At 49.2% G+C, this 19032-nt stretch overlaps 2 protein-coding genes across 2 annotated transcripts in view; one reads left to right on the forward strand and one right to left on the reverse strand.

Moving 5' to 3' along the window:
• LOC6898564 (uncharacterized) overlaps positions 1-19032 on the forward strand; it is a 79430-nt gene that overhangs the window by 47729 nt on the left and 12669 nt on the right. The window lies entirely within an intron of this gene.
• LOC6898563 (zinc finger CCHC domain-containing protein 10) lies at positions 16941-17879 on the reverse strand. The gene is made up of 3 exons (XM_002138547.3): positions 17708-17879; positions 17349-17658; positions 16941-17287 (listed from the first exon to the last, which is right to left on the reverse strand). Exons 1-3 carry the CDS (start codon positions 17821-17823, stop codon positions 17003-17005), a joined length of 711 nt encoding a protein of 236 aa, XP_002138583.3. The 5' UTR covers positions 17824-17879; the 3' UTR covers positions 16941-17002.

Genomic DNA, 19032 nt, shown 5'->3' on the forward strand with positions numbered 1-19032 from the left:
CAAGCGAAATGCGTATGCAAATTTCCTGGGCGGAGGGGGGTGGGGGTTGGGTTTTTGGCAAGTGCTTGAGGGTGTTGCCGAGTGGGGATGCCATAAAAATAACACACGCACTCGCCGTGCATCGCAAAGCTTGACATTTACTGCTAATGAAGTCAATTGCTGTCATTTATCTTTTCTGCTCTGCGGCCAGAGTCGGGCACGTCGCACGATTCCACTGGGATGCAAGAAATGGCGAGTATTAGCTGAGATTTGTATACGTGTGGGGTCGGAATTTACCGCCTCCAGAGCCCAGAGCCCAGAGCCCATAGGCCAGAGCCTACTACCAGGGCAGAACAGACCTTTGTGTGGGCGTCAAATTACCAATCACACGGATTAATTGCCTGCAGATAGCACACAGTTTTCCAACAGTCTCTGGGGGCTCTAGGGGGCTGTGCTAGCCAGTGCGCGTGCTCAAATAAATCATTTCCGAGACTCGAGTGTCTGATCCATTGGCGATCTCATTTCAAGCCGCAAACGAGAGAACTGCAACACAATTGTGGGTGTTGCAGGCCGATAGGCAGGTTTGGCAGGCAAGCCAGCCCCAGGGAGGGGGGAAGTGGAGGGGAGTCGTATGTGAAGAGCGACGGGAAAGCCAGTGCACTGGCCAGGGAGGCGCTGCCAGGGATAACAATTTAGACACCGGAAAACAATGAAATTGACTGGAAAAGACTGCAGCCTGGGGCGATCATCTGCTCAGCCATTTGCTGCAGATTTGCTGTGAATTCTGAAATTCTTTTCCTGGCGCTGTCCACTTTATCAATGAACAGTGCGAAACGCTAATGGCCCGGCCAGGGTTGTGAGGCGGCCTCAAACCGAACCAAGATTTAAGGAGGAATCCCAATTCCAAACAATTGCTGGTTTCCCCCACGAAATTCGTAGGATTGTGGCCACTCTATGCCTTTGAAAAACGACGCTTCGGCAACCCTGTCGGGGAATGTTAGCAGGAAGCGTTGAACCAGCCTCAAAGTGGCAGAATCACTTGCAAAGTGTTGCCGAAAAACACCGCACGAACACGTTGAATCGCATTTAAGAAGCTAAATGACCCCGGGGTCCCACAGCCACAGCCACAGCCACAGCTCTAGCCACAGCCACAGCTCCACGGTTGCCTGTATTCACAACTCAATGCCTGCTTAGGCCACGATGATGATAATAGCCAGGCCAAGTGCCAGAGCCCAACAAGCCTTTCTGCAACTGCTGCCAACGATTGCCCAGCGATCTCTTCCTGGCCAGTGCCCATAACGCATACAAATATTATATTTGAGGCCAGAGACGGGCTTATGTTTCGTGCCAGGCAGGCATCGAGGCCTCAACGGCGATACGATCGCGGCAGCAGAACTGCGCCAACCGCGCACGCGCAACATCCAAGAGCTCCCAGACCAGCCAGTACTTGGAGGAAATAACAGTCTTGGGCACTTACGAATGCGTGCCCATTGCCGTGGACTAGGGTTTGTGATTCCCTAGAGTTCTGGAGAGGGTTTCGCGGGTTGTTCTTGGCTCTGATGTCGACAGCCCAGGCTTTGGTCTATTTCCGAATTATGCACATCAAAGAGGAGATACTTTTTCTTCATTAGCCCCACTGTTTCTTCCCGAAACTCCTGCCCCACCCCTGCATTGTTTACATGCAATAAAAATTAAGGTTGAATGAAGAAGGATCGAAGTGTGTAGATGAAAATAAATTGGCATCGCGAGAAGGGCCTTATAGTGGGGCGAAGAGCGCGATTCAATCAAGTAGATGTACCGCCGCCCTCCTTCCTCCTCCCCTGCCTGCCTTCTGCCACAATTGAAAACAAAGAAACGCCAAATGTAAACTGAGGGGCAGGCAGCAGGAATTGAAAAATCCTTCACCTTCGCTTTGTACAAATGACGCCCCGAGAGACCGAGAGACCGACAGCCCAAAAGGACGCGTGGACCTGGCTCTGAGCACGCTCCCAACAGGAGCTATGGGATAAGTCCTGAGAGTGCACACACACACAGACATAAATCTACATCTAGGATGTGTTTGAACAGAATACGAGAAAGTAGCAAAGCTTGGAGTCGACGGCGGAGGAACAGTAAGATGAAAAAAATCATTTACATGTGGCTGGAACGTGGAGGGATGATTATTAAATGGGTGGCGTGTTTAACTATAAAACGCACGCCAAGAGGATGAGGACGAGGACAGAGGACCGAGGACCGAGGACCGAGGGTGGGTGCAAATGAAGGACAACCGAGGCCACCCAACAGGACGCGGACGTGGACGTGGATGCTCTCAGAGACTGGGCACAGCAGAGGGCTCTGCCCCGCACTGAATGAATGGACACAAACAAGGCCGGGGGGGGAGCAGAGTGCGTGGTGGGTGGTGCACGTTATTGGTGCGACAAGCAGCTGCTGGAAAGGCAGGGGAAACGGGAATGGGAACGGGAATGGGAATGGACCCTCAAGTGGGCTTTATAGAGGACGAAACGAAGGCAAAGCAGTCACTGAATTATGCAAAAGATTTACGCGTTGCCTTCCGTCGACGACTTGGAAACTTTTTGGGGCGTTGGCAGCCTTCTCTCCGCCGCTCCGGATGGGTTCGGTTCATATTGTATAGAGTTTTTTTTTTTTTTGTTTAGCCGGACGCCAAGAGCGTATGACAGTCATAGACTCGCATTAAGAGAGGCAGACGTCATGAAGGAGTATGATTTGATGCAGCCTCTGAGAAAAACAGCAAGCCGACAATTTGCAGGCTACAAAGCCTCGGGATTACCCAAGAAAGTGCTCAGCAGGCCTCTGGGCCAGTGGCAGGACATTTTGTAGACCTTGTACTGGAGCTTATGCGGCGGTAAATCATTCGAGGAGAGTTCTGATACTTCTCTGCCCAGCAGAAGACCGAGAGGTGCTCACTCTATCAGCCAGGCCAATCAGGGACCATTCACGATCCCCTCGCCGACTCGACATCAATCGTCGTCCAATATCTAGCCAACGATTTTCCCATACGGGCCTTGGCTGGCCCGGGCTGGGCTCCTTCGAGAGCAATAATCACTCAATTGAAAAGCAATACGGCGCCTAGCGGTCAAATGGCAATAAAAATCAATATTGAACCCCGGACACTGGGGAGGGGGATTCGGGAAGTGCAGGAGACTCGTGAACTGAAATACGTTGGACATAAATCGCATGCGATAGAAATGAGCGTTGAATTCTATTAAAAGGCCGCGAGAGAAGAGACGAGTGAGAGAGAGAGGAGAGAGGAATAAACCAAGAGGAATATGCAAAAGCTCTTTGATCGGGGCCGCATGCAGAGAGGAATCCCCTTTGATCCCGAAGACGGACACACGACGGCAGGTAGAAGAAACCACAGGGCGAAAATCGTTGAAATATTTCAATTAACTTAAAGTGCGCCGCCGAAGCGCTGGGCGCTGGTTCGGGTGCGGGCTCGGGTGCGGGTTCGGGTGCGGCGTGCGACGGCCAACAGAAAAGAACGACGTGGTGCTGGTCGTGGAGGATCGGGGGGACGGGAGTTGGCGTCGACAATAAACAATGTTTTGACAAATCGCTGAAAATTGAGTGCGCAAAATTATTATTTTCAATTTAAAAATCAAAAGCAGGCGGATGCGGATCTGCAGATCCCCAGAGCCATCCAATGGCCAGCCACGGCCGTGTGTAGCAGTCCCTTAACAATATATGGGTATTAAATTCTGCCGCCTCGACTGTGCTCTGGGCGATGCAGCCATCTACACATACTCCACCGTGCGCCGAGACTTGCTAATGATTTAAAATTAAGAATTTAGTATCGTAGGATCGCCTTACCATGTGAGTCTTTGGGGGCCGATCGTGTGGGCATGGGTATGCACCATTACAGTAAATCAGCTGAAGCGATCGCCCGAACTAGTTAGCCATTAGCAAGTGTAAGGAACTCTTTCGAGGGGGCTTGACCCCAGAAATAGCCTCACGCCTGGCAGCGGCAGGCAGCAGTTTGGCTGGGCGGACGACGCCCACTTCAATCAAATTTTTTGATTGGATTGTTTCGGAAGCAAGTCGTCATTAAATCAAATATCATAATTATATAAACAGCTAACGTGCGGGAGAAAGGTCTTTTTCTTTCGATTGGGCAACGGCTCTGCGTTTTGATTAAAATCGGGCTTCTATCGTAAGTCTTGGAATCGGTATCTGTATCAGCGTATCTCTATCTGCGGGCCATTCGGCAACTGAAAATGGAAAATGGCTCGCGGAAACTCGGCGTCGAATGTTCACACATTCACTGGGCAGAATCCGGAGCTGCCGATGAAATGGGAGCAGGCTGCGAAGTGGCAGCAAATCAGTGGGTAAACTGAACGTTAACGTTAACCTGATTATGGTTATTAGAGCCTATAAGAAAGATGGCAGTGAGCAGTCTTGGCGTCTTGGCGTCTTGGCGGCGATTCTCTCGCTACGCATTGATGCCACAGGGGAGTGGGCTCCACTGATCCGTGGCGTGAACTATTGAAGTGTAAGAGAGTACACATTATGCTGATTACAATCAGCGACTCCAGCGAGGAGTGGAGTCCGACCAAAATGGACTACAAGTGCAGCTCATTAGCCGGCAGAGGTAACGGTAAAGAAGAGCGCCGTAACGTAACCCTCCAAGACTAGCCGGGAAAATCGATAAAATTAAAGAAACAGGCAGACACAGAAGGAACACAATTCCCTTCTCTCTTTCTCTTCTCTTTTGTCAGGGAAGGCCAGGGCAGAGCAGAGCAGAGCGGAGCGGAGCAGAGCACATGCTAATGAGTGGAATGAACTCTCGGAGCCCTGCTCCGAACTGTCCCAAGACCGACGTCCGACGTCCGACGACCGACTCCATCCTTGAATCGAGAGAAAATCCAGCCGAAAAGAGAGAAGAGCGCAACGCGTCTTGAAATTAGTTTAAAAATCTGTATATGTACGCTGAAAAGCGCTGAAAAAAAGGAAAATAACTTTGAGGGTTGCTGCTTGTGGGAAGAAGTCTGTGGACTGCTGCAAAAGTTGAGAGTGGTAAAAGTTTTTCTGGTCAAACCCAAAGTTAATGAGAAATTTGTGGGGTCTGTGGGGAGTCTGGCACATAATAAATAATTTAAATGTGTATTATCGCGGCCATTGTAACCAATTTGGCAAACGAATGAATCGAATAAGGACTGATGTTCGGGGACGCAGCCCAAAATCAGCCAAAAATCTATAGCAGTAGAATAAAACTCTATTACTGTGTCGTCCGCATACATACATATGTACATACATATGTAATACATATATATATGTATGTATATATTCTCGCTCACGGCAGCAGCATATGCAGGCCTTATCTCTAGTCTCCATCTCGTGTCTTTCTTTACTTCGCTTTTACGTTTGCTCTCTCGATCTGTCGCGCTGAAATGCAAGGTGGTAAAACTCTCTTTCGGGTGTTCTTTCTCCCTCAGTACTATTGAGAGCGCTGCTTGATGAGAGAGAGCGAGAACGAAGTTTGCTGCTGTACGAAGCAGAATAAGAACCGAAGACAACGCGTAGCGGGGGCCGATGATCGTGCTCGCTTGCACTAGCTCGGCCCGCCTGCCCTTGATCTAGCACTCACTTCTTGCACTCTGCTTTGATCGAATTATCATTAAACAGATTCTGTAAAAGCAGACGCCTTTCAGTCACGTTCACCTTTGTTTGATTTCAAATGTGAGTTGGAATATCCTTTTTTGTCCCCTATTTCCATTTGAATGTACATATGTACATATATTGTTCGGAATACATAGGCGACTCTACAATAGTATGTGTGCCTGCGTAGTAAACAAATATCAAGTCAACAAAAAAATGCCATACTCGTACGCACATATGGTATGTACATATAGGAAAGGAAATAGCCGTCTGTCCCACCACCGGTTCGTTTGTATCCGTAAGGACAAAAAAATTACGGGCTGTAATTATGCAAATTAGTCTTGAGCCTGTACCTCGGTCTGTGCGCGCAAATGCGCGATAGCTGAGAATGAGCCACATCCTGGGCAGAGGGGCAGCGGGGCAGCGGGGCAGCGGGGCAGCAGAGGGGGGCAAACTAAAGAATCTCGGAAAATATTCATTTTGCATATTTACAGACAAGGCCGGAGCACAACACGCACACTCATTAATTTTCATCAATGAGAAAACGAAACTAAGCCGCAGCTTAGGCGAATGTGAATTTGGTTAGTGTTCTGTTTTATGTTTTCTGTTTTCGTTTTTATATTTTCCTTTTTTGCATACGCACATATCCCGAGTACATCCCGAATATCCTGCCCGGCCAATGACAGCAGGGGACTCTCTCGCGAAACTCGCGACTATCGAATGTGCCGCGCATCATTAATTTTTAGAGCTTAGCCAGATGACAAGCCCGGACAACAAACACAGGCCAGGCCCGTACGAGCCCAAGGAGGGAGCGAATCGATCCCGGAATGATTCTCAAAGCCGTCGGCCGAAGCTGAAGATATGGCTGGAAAAACTTTGAACGCTCCATTGGAAAATCCAATAAAAAGGCAGCGGAGCGCGGACGAGGCCAGCAGACCTCAAGTACAGCGTGGAAAATCATTAAAAAGGAGGCGGCATCTGTGGGCAGGACCCAAGGACCAACCGACAGGCATCAGCCTAAGCCGATCCACAGCAGACCCAACCATCAACCATCAACAATCAGATGCGGCAAGCGGGAGACAGCCAGCGAACTGTTTGGAATATTTATGATTTTCAAGGATTTTACATCTGACGTTTGCCGAAAAAGGGAATTTAAATTCGGCAGCAAGAGGCTTTTAGGAGTTTGTACAAAAGGTTTCAAAATCATTAATATTCATCGCATTTGTGTTGAAAGCGCAGAAATGGAAACCATGTTAAAATTCCTGTAAGCTGGTCTTCCAAAACTTATGAAATCCCGTCCCAATAGCTTCCCAATTTGTTTACCTCTTACGTTTCCAGTGTTCCCCAGTAATTCTTGTGGCTAGAAATTGGGTTTCATTCCCAAGGCTCTCACATATCGACCATAATATAATGCGATTCTTTACAAGAATCACGCATTTCCTGCACGTATGGCACTTCCGGCCAAGCTTATGTCGAGCAGCATGTGCTTCCGTCCCACCTGCGCCACCTCCCCATGCTTTCTTTGGGGAAAAAATGGGGAAAATGTTAACTCATTTGCTTGGAAAATGACTTTTTAATACGCGACACACTTTGGCCCAGGCGTAGGGCCATCCAATTTGAATATTTATCAAAGTTCAGAGTCAGCGAGTCACAAAAATACGCATGAGAGTCCTTGGGCTGCTTGAGGACCAAGCCGGAAGTGCGTAGTGGTCATTAGGCCAGGCATTGTGGGTATCCCCTTGGAAGCGTGCCGCCGCTACTGGTGCGCTAAATGGTCAAGTGGTGGTCACTCGCATTCACCACATGAGCCCCGAACATGCACGGAACATGGCCTCCGCTAATTGTTCAAGAATATGCGTTAGTAGTTATACCGTTAATTTGCATAGCTGTCGTTCCAGGGGGCCAGCGGGAGATTAATGAAACCCAACGCATGGTCTGCCATTTTGTTGTAGGTATTACGAGCCAGCGTGTGTTTATAACTAGTCAAGGCACTAATGATTTTCTGATGGAAAACGGAAATGGGGTTACAAAATTTTCCTGTGCTTTGCGGCCCAATGAAATCCAGTACATTCCCGAAAGAATTTGACATCCTGAACACTTCCAGGTGGGATATGTTTGGATCATCTTGGATGCTGCAGCAGGTGCTGAAAATCGGGTCGTTCCGAGGGTTTTCATGTGTATTGGGTGGGGGGTTTCTTCCTGTTAAATCTGTTTGCCACGCCGATAGTGTCATACAACTATTATTTAACGCCATTAGCCCATCAATTACACTGCTAATTGCTTAACGGCCACTATAGAGGCATAAACCCTCTTGGGGCGCACTAATTTAATGCTAATTTATGCACTGCCCAAACGAAAAGTCAAACAGAATTAAACCATAAAGCCGAAAACACTTCAGAAGTCAGCGGGTCAGCCCCGTAAACCAGTTGACCCATCTAACCCAACCACTGACCACTTCACACTGGGTTGGTCCTGGTCACTTCCTGTTTTGCACCTTCCCTCTCCACCCCGTCCCTCTCCCCTCTCCCCTCTGTATCTGTTTCGTGTGGTCAAACAAACGGACAAACAAGGGTGTGATTAGGGCCATGGTGCCATTAAATCGCATTATCATTTGATGTCCAAATAATTACACACTAGAGCGCTGAAAGGGGCAGAGGGAAGAGGAATTTCGACCGATCCTCAGTGGACAGAGGCACTGATTGGATGGACTGTAAGAAAAGATTCACTTAAAAAGCCAATTCCTTCGGTCTACTCATTATTCGCGTCCTTCGTAATGGAAGATTATCGACTTGAAGCAGTCGAGACATAAGACCTGCTGGACCCTCCACTGTACCTCTCATTTCCACCCACACAATGCGAGTACACCATCCACACCCACACCCACACCCACGTCCACGTCCACCTCCGCGAGTCGCGAGTCTTGAGTCGCGTCTGGCGGCGACAGGGGACACATTATTTTAATTTTACCAACAAAATTTCCTTGCTTTTACACACAAAAATACCCCAAAATAAATGTAAGCAAAAAAGAAAGAGAGAGAGAGAAAGAGAGAGCACAAAACTCATTCGAAGGGTGGCAAAAGAAAAGCGAAAATAAAAATTGAAAATCGTAAAAAAACGAATGAAGCTTCAGCGGGCAGCACATTAAATGAGTCTAAATAATTTATGCCAAAGCCAAAGTGTGTGTGTGTGTGTGTGTGTGTGTGGGGCAGTAGTGAGGGGCAGCGGCAGGGGTAGGGGCAGGGAGGGGTGGTCCAAAGCGACATGTGCGTGCAGTATCTGGCAAAGATCTGGTATTTTTAACCAAAAAAAAAGGGAATTAAATGGGGTATAGGCTAGTGGATACCCCTTAAAGCTAGTTTATGCCAATAATACCCGTGAGCTACGACCCAGGGCTAGAGTACGACCCAAGGACCTTTCCCGGAGATCACTTGAAGTTGCAATCCTCTCGCGCCGCCTGCACGGGGTATCACAAAACATCAACCCCTGGCAGCAAGTGTAATTTTCGAGTCCCCAAAATCCGAAACAATTTTTAAATATACCACGCACTTGTGTGTGTGTGTGTGTGTGTGTGTGTATCCCAGACATTAATATTTGTTCTTTCGGCTCTTGGCAACGCGCCCTTAACGCATTTTTTAATGCGTTTTTTCTCGTGTGTGTGTGTGTGTGTGTGTATTTGCTCATTAAGCAAAAACAAAGTTGGAGAAAAGTTTTTTTTTACCATCTTCAGACATTTTTTGTGTGTGTTCCTTTTTGTTTGCATTTTTCTGTTCGTTGTGGGGTTTTCTTCGCATTTTTTTTATCGTCCTTCCTTTGGCATGTGCGTCCATTGTTTTCTTATTGGGACACAGGGTGCCTTATTATTCATTTTCCTACAGAGCTCCCCGTTCAGATCGCAGCAAATGGCTTGGAGAACTTTCTGCTTGATTTTTTTGCGTGGAATGCACCCTGTATTTTATGTACTGCCCAGTGAACTGATGTTTCCCTCATTAATTTTTGCTTATCTTGACGTTGTACACACCGCCACTTGTTTACTCGTATCTACGTGCCACGGACCTTCGAGTTTTCATTCGATTTTGGGCCGAAATCGGTGGTAGCTAGGACTAGACCAAGTACTAGATGCAAACTATAATTACCATCTCGACTGCTGCTCGTTAATACTTCTCCAACTCTGAATCTCTGGATGGTAAAGAGGTCCTGGGAGCCGACCCCCCTCCCATCCCAAAGGGATGGGGCGCCAAAGCTCAGTCGACTACATCATAAGTCCGCTTGTATTTCTGTATATTTTAATCATCTTAATAACCGTTAGGCTGCCACCGTCCGCCATTTTGGGAATCATGGCTTACGGTTACAGTGGTGACGGCAGCGTCGCTCGCCGCAGCAGCAGCAGCCACCGAAAGTCAGCAAAGAACTCGTCGAAAATTCACAGCATTTTCATTCGAAAGCCAAGTAATTACGCATTCAAGTAGAAAAAGTTTATCTCTTGTCGAAAAATTGAAAATTTTCATTTCATAAAATGAGATTAAAAACGCGAGTTGCTCGGTGGCTGTGGCCGGCCGAAGGGGGGGGGGGGGGGGGGGGGGGGGGGCTGCCGTGAAAGCCGTGCAAACCGCAAAACGCCGAAAAGGGCTTCTCGTAACGGAGGACGAGGAAGGGCTTAAATCTGGAAAGTTTACTGCCAAAATATTTTTAAGAAAATTACAATAACGTCGAAGAAAGTGGCCGGCGAACGATGGAAAGGGGTGCGGGGGAGGGGGGGGGTGGTAAAAGAGCTGAAAAGGAAAATAATAATGGCCGCCAACGCGCGAACGTGGTCCGGAGGAAGGCTTCCCGGAGGAAGGGTTTCCGAATGGAAAGAGGCTTAGGCCGATGAAGACGAAATGCCACCGCTGACAATCTGGCAACGCCACCAACGAAGCCCTGCGAGTGTGTGGGTTAGTGCGTGTGTGCGCGCTTTTTTGGGGTGTTTGTCCTGCCAGGACCATACGCACTTTCAACCCTTTTTCGCGCTGGCGGGGAAGCAGTGCGTAAAGTGCGAAATTTACTGCGACATGCGCTGGTGTGTCCGTGTATCTGTGTATTTGTTACATTATGTACTCGAAGAATGTTTCATTTCAAGGCAGTACATACATGTATAAAGCATGTACCCGCGTACGCCGCGGGGCTCTGTTCGAGTAGATAGAGAGGACCAGAGGACCTCGGAAAGGGTTGCCCGGCTATAGAGGAGGAGGAGGAGGAGGAGGATTCCTTTTGGCAGTTATTGGATTTCAAAATGAAATCCATTTGATGGCAAACGAAGCTTTGATATGTGGGGTACACGTGGCCCCAGGAGGGGGCTATGGGAGGAGGAGCGGTAGAGTACATCAATTCACTGAAAATTACTGAATATCAAACGAATAAGGTCGTTTCGAATGCTCTGTTTTAGTTCTGTGCAGCCTTCGAGCCACACACAGATGTGCCGGCGGCATCCAGCAGCATCTGAGGCAGCTGCAACAAACAAAAAACCAAAAAAAAAACAGCAGCCTCTGATATGCTGGATTAATGGGAAAGAGTGAAAAAGGTAGGAAAAATTTGCATATATGAAACCAATTGTCGAGGCAGGAAAATTGTGAAACGAAACCGATGCCCTGCTCGGAAAAAAACCGAAACACGGTCCGGGCCTGGAGAGTAGGGGAAACTTCAGGCACTTCACATGACAGACAATATTCGAATGGAATGGAATGGAATGGAATCATTTAGCGTTCGGAAAAGGAAAGGTGCCAAAAAGAGGGCTGGGGAGGGAGGGGGAATCGCTTTCATATGCAAATTGAAGTGCAATCCGAGCGCGTGGAATACAAATCATAATGGAAATGAAAATCTGATTTTGATTTGGCACGTAGCCCACAGTTTTGATAGAAGGCTTCGCAGTACTCCAATAAAAGTGGAGCTCTTTGGTGGGCCCCCACTCTCGCTACTCCCAACTCCACTCTCCCCTCCCCCCTCTTCCCCTTTGGGCCCTCCCCCCCCCCCTCGAAAAGTCCCTGCTAATCCCTTCCAAATGAAAAGCAGCGTGCGGCCTGGCCCTCCCCCCCCCCGTTCCCCCGTTCCTCTCCAGGGGCACCGTTATGTGTAAGACAAAATGGCGTCGCTACTCGAACTAATCCAATTTATTACAGCTCCATAACTTTTTCCTATTTGCGTTCGCATCCGCGTCCGCGTCCTCGTCCGCGCCCGCGTCCTTCCTTGCGTTGCCCTGCGTTCCGTTCCACACTCGAAACTGACAGACGCTAAATGCGTCTTATTAGATGAGCTGTGTGTGTGTGCCAGTGTGTGTGGGATGGCTTCCCCCTCACCAAAAACCTCTACTGTTTCCCAGCGAACTTTGACTGGCGCCCCCCACCTCCTCCTCCGAAGGGGTCGCCCGCTTCAATTTCAAGCTTGAAGCTTCTATCTTTCCTTTCTCTTTTTTTTTTGCCTTTTTATGATAAATTGCATTTAGCAACCACCGACGCCAAGTTGCCACCACCACAGCAGCAGCAGCAGCAGGGGCAGGGGCAGGGGGGGCAGGGGCAGCACTGCCACCCTCTCCTAGACAAATTCCCCGTTAGGGGTTGGGGATGGGGGTGGAGTGTGCATGCGTTGCCATTGTTGTTGTTAGGACATGGACACACTCGTGTAAAGGATTTAACTTTCGATTAAAACTAAGGCTACGGCGCACCCCCGAGAGTCCCCGAGAGTCCCCGAGAGTTTGGAAAATGGCCGAGCCTGCCCCATAGATATAGTCCTTGGCCAGCTCCCACAAGCTATGGATTGGCCTTTTACCTAATGCTTGGGCTATCCGCTTAGTAACTCTCCTTCTCTTTGTTCTCCCTCCTAATAGGTATCCAAAGGAGAGCCGCTAAACTCTGTGCACACAAGGACGCTGCAGCGCCAAAAAGTGACAACAAATTGCACTGAAGTTTGTTTACATTCTGGCCGCCACAGCATCTGGAGCATTCTGTAGATTTTTCTGCATGGAGAAGCGAAAATATTGGCTTGGGTTCCAGCCATTGCCTCGGATGAATGTCTATATCCCTGCAGAGTCCACAGACTCCACAGAGAACTCTAGTCGACTTGATTTTCAAGCTGATTTCCCGCTGACAAATATCGCGTGTTTGTCCCCGATCCTGTGGAGCGTTAAGTGCATCCTAGCGCTCCTTTCGTGTCTGGGAAAACAATGAAAAATTCATGCAAATGAAAAATAAATGCACACAAGCCAAAAAGGATAATGCAGCAAGGAGTGGAGGGGAGGGGAGCACCGCAGAGTAGCGAGAAAATAGAAACACATTTCATGGCCGGGACTCCGACTCGGACTCAGAGTCGGGTGCTCCGTCCGTCGACTCCTTTGTCTGCGGCACGAAATTTCAATAAATTATGCAAAAATTTTCGTGGTTTTCGCGCTTTTCCCTCGCTCGTTCCGTTTTTCGACGCTTTCTGCAACATTTTCCATGCTGTTTTATTCAAATTTGTGTGCATTTTTTATTCGCTAAGAAAACAAAATTTAACACAGAAGGATTTGGTTATTTGAGCGATTGTGGCGGGAAATCAACCCTTTGGCCAGATCCGACACAGCATCCAGCATCCAGGAGCCAGCATCCAGCATCCCACATCCCAACCAGCTGTATCCCATTGATCCCTCTTTTGTGCCCGATCTGCCCGACATCTCTTTGTCTGGCGATCAGGTAAACATGACCCTGCTGCGTATGGAAATTAGTTTGATTAAATATTTAAATTAGGGGACCCTTTCACCCGTGACAGCTGCGTTTTCCCTTCGCGAGTTTGTCGATCGTTTGCCGGGGTTTAATTCAGTTCACCTCCGGGCCTCGCCGAGTGCGGACGGACGCGGACAGAGTGGCAAGACGGGAGCCATTAAACTGTGAGCATCCCGAGGATCGCACATGTACAATTTTCAATTTTTCACTGTTACACAGATAACTGTGATTCGAGCCGATCAATCGCATCGTCCTAACTAGAAAGAGATTACTACCAGAGCCAGTCGGAGCCGGCCAGCTAGCCAGCCAGCCAGCCAGCCAGAGCCGGCCAGAACCTGCCAAGGCACGGGCTCTGGGCCTGGTGGCTGAGCAGCAGCCGCAATACAAATGATTATGTTTATACTATTAAAGTAATTTACTAAGAAATGACGCCCAGCCTAAACAAGATAATCCCCAAAGAGCTCCCCTCTCCCCCCTCTCCCTCCCCGCCGATCGTCAAAGCCAACCGCTTTAGCTGGAGGTTAAGTAGCCTGCTGTCTACTTAACCATAATCGAAGTATCGAAGTGCAACGATCTGGCGATCTGGCGATCGGCTTTATCGCAACATTTTGCCAAGAAGATGGATTAGTGTGGTCAAGTGAGGCTCCTGCTCTACTGCTCTGCTGCTATGCTGCTCTGCTGGTAGCCAAGGTGCGAGATCTGCAAATAATGTGGCAAACTCGGACGCAGCTGACACGGGCCCCAACTCGGGGCCAATGTGTGCTGCTCATCCACCGATCGTTGGCCCTCTCTGTGGCCTCTGGTGTACGGCTCTATTAACCCCTGCCGCTGATTTGGTGATAACGATCGTAATCGTAGCGGTACTCTAGGTGCAACACATGTTGCAGCACGATGCGGCATGGAGCTGCCGGTGTGCTATATTATTTTCCCTAATTTAGAAAATAGTTCTAGCCGCTCAAATTGGTATGATCCAGTGTTGGCCTTGTTCGAAATTGCCTCTCTCTCTCCCCGTCGGGGGGGGAAACATGTGTTTTGGCTCCTATATGGTTATGATTATAGGTTGGCCAGGAGAGATACTTCCGCATAGTTGGCCCGAACATGATTGGTCGACTGTTGCGGCTGTTGGAGCCCAGGGAAGGCTCCCAAGTTAACTAGATTGGCCCCAAAGCGACATACAAGACAAATAAATGAAAATGTTTATTAAATCCATACTCATAAATATGCATGGGCCACAGGGGGGAGCCCATGTGGGCGGAGGTCTTCTAATTACACCAAAAATAAAAAGGGGTTCAAACAAAACGCTTGAGAGTGAGTGGAATGAATGCTCTTCGAATACATTCATTCTTTCATTCGCTTAACGAACAAATTAAGTGCCATAAATATGCATGAGGAGCCCCCTTTGGAAGAAGTGAGCGTGTATTTATGGATCGGTACTCCCAGGGAGAGCTGTTTGCATAGTTGCCGTGTCTAAGCAAATACGAAAGTTCTACCCGGAAAAGGTTTACGAGGCTTAAGAGAGGAAAGGACGTAGACAGACGTAGGACTGTCTGTCGGCCGTCATTGGATGGCATTTTCATGTATTTGGCTTTGCGGTTCATTGATTAAAATCAAACTGTTTATTAGGGGTAGAAAACATCCCCGGCCCAAGGATACCTCCGATCCCAACCGAAAAAAAACCAAAAAACTCTCGCTGTGTTTGTTTAATTGCGTTTTCTTTGCGTTTTTTTTTTTGGCATTTTATTTGGTTGGTTTGTCATTCCCAGAGAACGCGAGGGGGCGAGGGCGAGGGCGAGGGCGTACGTATGTCTATCAATCGCCATACATCGTTCATCCATCAATCAATCCGTCCATCTATCGTTCTGCCAGAGTTGCTTCTGGCGGAAAAATGATTTTAATTTTAGATTATTTAAATGGAAATAAAACAACGACTAGTCCCCCCCCCCCCCCCCCCCCCCCCCCCCCTCCCCCATCGCACACATCATCGTTGACGGGCCTGTCAATATGGCTTATTACGAGTATTATTTGCATGGCTTGCATGGCTCTGGTTAGTTAATTTAAAAGACACCCAACGATTATTGCTTTGAAATTGCTTAGAACACGCGAATCGAAACGATTGGGTTTTTGGCAGTTTTCTGCCGCCAATGTTTTGTGGTATTTTTTTTTTATACGCTCGAGTAAATAGTAAATAGGTAGGCGTTGATCCAGAAAAGCGGGTTGTTTTCTCGGAAGCACGTGTGCACCGAGACAGCCACTTGGCAACTCTTTCGGTGTCGTGTGACCGCCTCTCCCCAGTATATTTCAATGTCGTGCCCAACAGAGGTCCATTAATCTTGGGGATCTTAGCCCATTGGCCAGCCACATGCAATTTGGATGCTACTTGTTGCAGGCAACCCGGGCAACACCTTTCCCGGTGGAGCGTGATATCGCCTCGCCTCTCATGATGCCATTTGCCCAGCGTTTAGCTTGCCACATCGCCGTGGCGTATTCATATATTTCAGTCATAACTGTGGCGCGCTCCTTTCAAGCCTTGTTCGGTTTCACATCTCTTATCCGAGCCATTTGTGTTGCGGTAGTCCTCAGTAGCCGTCTCTGCGTCGCTGCGTCTCTGCTGGTTTCCCACGTGGACACGAAAAACTTTTTTGTGCGCAACAAGTCTCGCAGCAAATATTCTCAGCTGATAAATGATATGGCAAACAATTCCCGACTCGATATGCATACACCCGCTGCTGGGGGGGTCATTAATAATCGCCAAAGAATCGCCAAGGAATCGCCAAGGAATCGCCAAGGAAGCAGCCATGAACGTACCGCTTGACACCACTTTTGTGGCACTTTTGTTTAGGCAAGGATGGGATGGATCTTAGTGGCATAAACTGCTGCTAAGTAATCGAAGAACTCCACACATAGGCGGACCAAAAGCTGCCACACTGCCACACAGTGGCAACACAGTCGCTGGACTGGTGATGGATTATTGGTACGTGTTGCCGGGCGAGTATCGAGGATGTACCCCGGCAGCAGCAGAAACACACGAGACTCATTAATCCTGGAGGCAAACGGAGGCCAGGATCAGGACCCGCGCCACGACTCATTTGTGCTAAAAACTTTGCCACTTGATAAATTGCCCCACACACCGCACACACACACACACACACACCACACCGCACACACACTCTCCCGCATCTTACCTCTTTGCCGGATGGTGGGAGCCCCACAATTTTTCGATAGATAAATACTTAACACGTTTTTGCCAGTGATTTAAAGGCTTCTCCTCGGCTCCCCCCTCCCTGTCGCTCTGTCGCCCTGTCAGCCCTTCAATCATCTGCCCTGAAGGGCGCTTCGGCAAAGGTTTTTCCACATCCGAACTGGCATTTTGATATGCAAATACTTGCCGGAGGTTTCCTTCTATTTTTCTCACTTGATGCGTTCCCCTTTTTTGCACTGCGATGCCCCTGATTGACGCACCTTCAGCGTTTTTGTTTGTTTTGAGCCATTGTCACGTTTTTGTGTTGATTATTAAATGCGTTCAAATAAAGGCTCGGGCTCGGGAGTGCGAGTGCGATGAAGTCAGAAAGCGCCTGCGGGCCCTTAAATATGCGGTTAATACACCGCCAACGGGAATCCACGTTTGCTTTAAGGTTTTTTATTGAAATTTCTTTGCGGAAAATATATCAGAATTAATGTTTTGTTCAATCGCTATCGCTGTCGCTCTCGCGTTCGCTGTCACTGGCCAGACTTCGATCTGCCTCCGAGTCGGTGTCGCTCGATTCCGAGCCGGTGGAACTGCTGCGGGAACTCGGGGCTGAGGCCTCGTCTTCATAGCTGTCGTAGACACTCTCCCGGTCATCGTCAGTATCCTCCTCCTCCTCCTCCTCCTCCTCCTCCCCCCCAGTGGAGCCCTCTTCCTCTGAGGCACTAGACTCTTTTGCAGCCTCCACGTGGACCTTGGCACCCTCCTCCAACGCAGCACGCCCCTATCAAAGAAAGGGGGACAAAGTGAACGCTTCTCCTGGCCAATTGGCACCCCTGGCTTACCAATTCCAAGCTTCGGTTTCGCGATAAGGTCTGAACATCATGCAGCTGCTTCATCAAGGCGTTTCGCTCCATCGAGTGGTATTCGCGCTGGAGATCACACTCGGTCTGAAGCTCTCGGTTTTCCTTGCTCAGCTGGAACATTTCGCTGAGGATCCGGTGCTGCTTGTCCACTATTATGCTCACCAGCTGCTCGAGGTTCTCGATGGTGATCTCATAGTCGGCCAGCTTCTTCTTCAGGAGCCAGTTCTCGGCCCGACAGTCGGCCAGGTCAGAGGCCGACACTGTCCTCTCCGCAGTCTCCTGGTCCGCCCTAAGAGACATCACATAACACTCGGTTCGGAAATCACAGTAAAGCTCACTCTTTGTTGGTGTTCTCCGGGCTGGGGCCTTCCTCGTCAGTGGCCAAGGGAAAGGCCTCCACTTGATCCACGCCGCTGTCCGAGACAGGGGCAAAATATTGGCAAATACAGGACATATTTGTTGGGGGCCAGTTGTAGGGTCTGTGGCAGATTTGAAGGGGGCTGATCAGGTAACTAGATACAGTGGGGGGGACACCCAGCACTTGACAGACTTGGCAGCGTTTAGACGGTGCCCCCCGCCACCCCCACTTCTGCTCCCAAAGTAAACTATTAAATGGAAACTCTCTGGCCAGATAAGGGCTTCCACCACCCCCCAAATGTACTCCATTTTACAGACTCCGTCCGTGTCCGTGTCCGTGTCCGGGTCCTGGCCTGTGAACACTTTACGACTTGACATTTTCACACTTTGTTGGCAACGCTTTGAACGCTTCCGACACATTCCGACTTCTGGCTCATCCTCGCGTCCGCATCGATGCAAGCCTTCACGGCACGGACTGTCAGTTCTCCGTCTGGGCTCTGGGCTCTGTGCAAATGTGTGGCTTCGGCTTCGGCTGCGGCGGAGCGATGCTGTGGAGCTGTTGGAGTTTTTTGTGTGGATTGAAGTGCAAAATTGGTTTAAGTGTTTGCTAAATTGGCAGCAAAATGGCTTTTTCAATTTATACTCAACGTTTATATGCGGGTAGATGCTTGCACCCAAAAGTTGCAACAGTTTCTCCATGCCCCCCCGCAGCCCCCTTCTCTTTTTTGGCAACAAGTGGCGCCTGGCCGGGCAATTGATATTCTTTCGGGGGGGGGGGGAGGCCATAAATAAATACAATACCAGACCTGCCCCATGCCCATTTCACACGCTCGGAGTCGACTCTAAACGGTCTCCTCCGCTCTGGAGCTCCTCGCACACATATCATTGATGGCCTGGCCGCGATAATCATGGCTTACACCCGAGCACCGTATCCGTGGCATTGCCCACATGCACACTCGTATTTTATGGCCAGCAAAGGGTAATCGTGATACCTAAACAACGCCAAATTACATACCAGAGGGCGCTACGCAGACCATGTTAACATAAATTTCTTGCGCCTCCTCAGTTGGGCTGCCACCCCAGCCCGGTCCAGCCCGGCCCAGCCCGGTCCTGCCCGGTCCTGCCCCTTGCTGACCTTCCGTCTGCCAGACAGAGGGCTGGCCAGCCTCCAAATGCTGCAAACGCTCAACTTTAGAGCGGACAACACATGCAAGCGCACATTTAAAAAGGCATAAGTCATACGTGGCTAATAAATTGATTTGCTAAAGTGGATTAGCGGCATATACAGGGTGTTGCACGGCTCGTG

This window comes from Drosophila pseudoobscura, chromosome 3 (assembly GCF_009870125.1).
Source record: "Drosophila pseudoobscura strain MV-25-SWS-2005 chromosome 3, UCI_Dpse_MV25, whole genome shotgun sequence".
NCBI classification, from domain to species: domain Eukaryota; kingdom Metazoa; phylum Arthropoda; class Insecta; order Diptera; family Drosophilidae; genus Drosophila; species Drosophila pseudoobscura.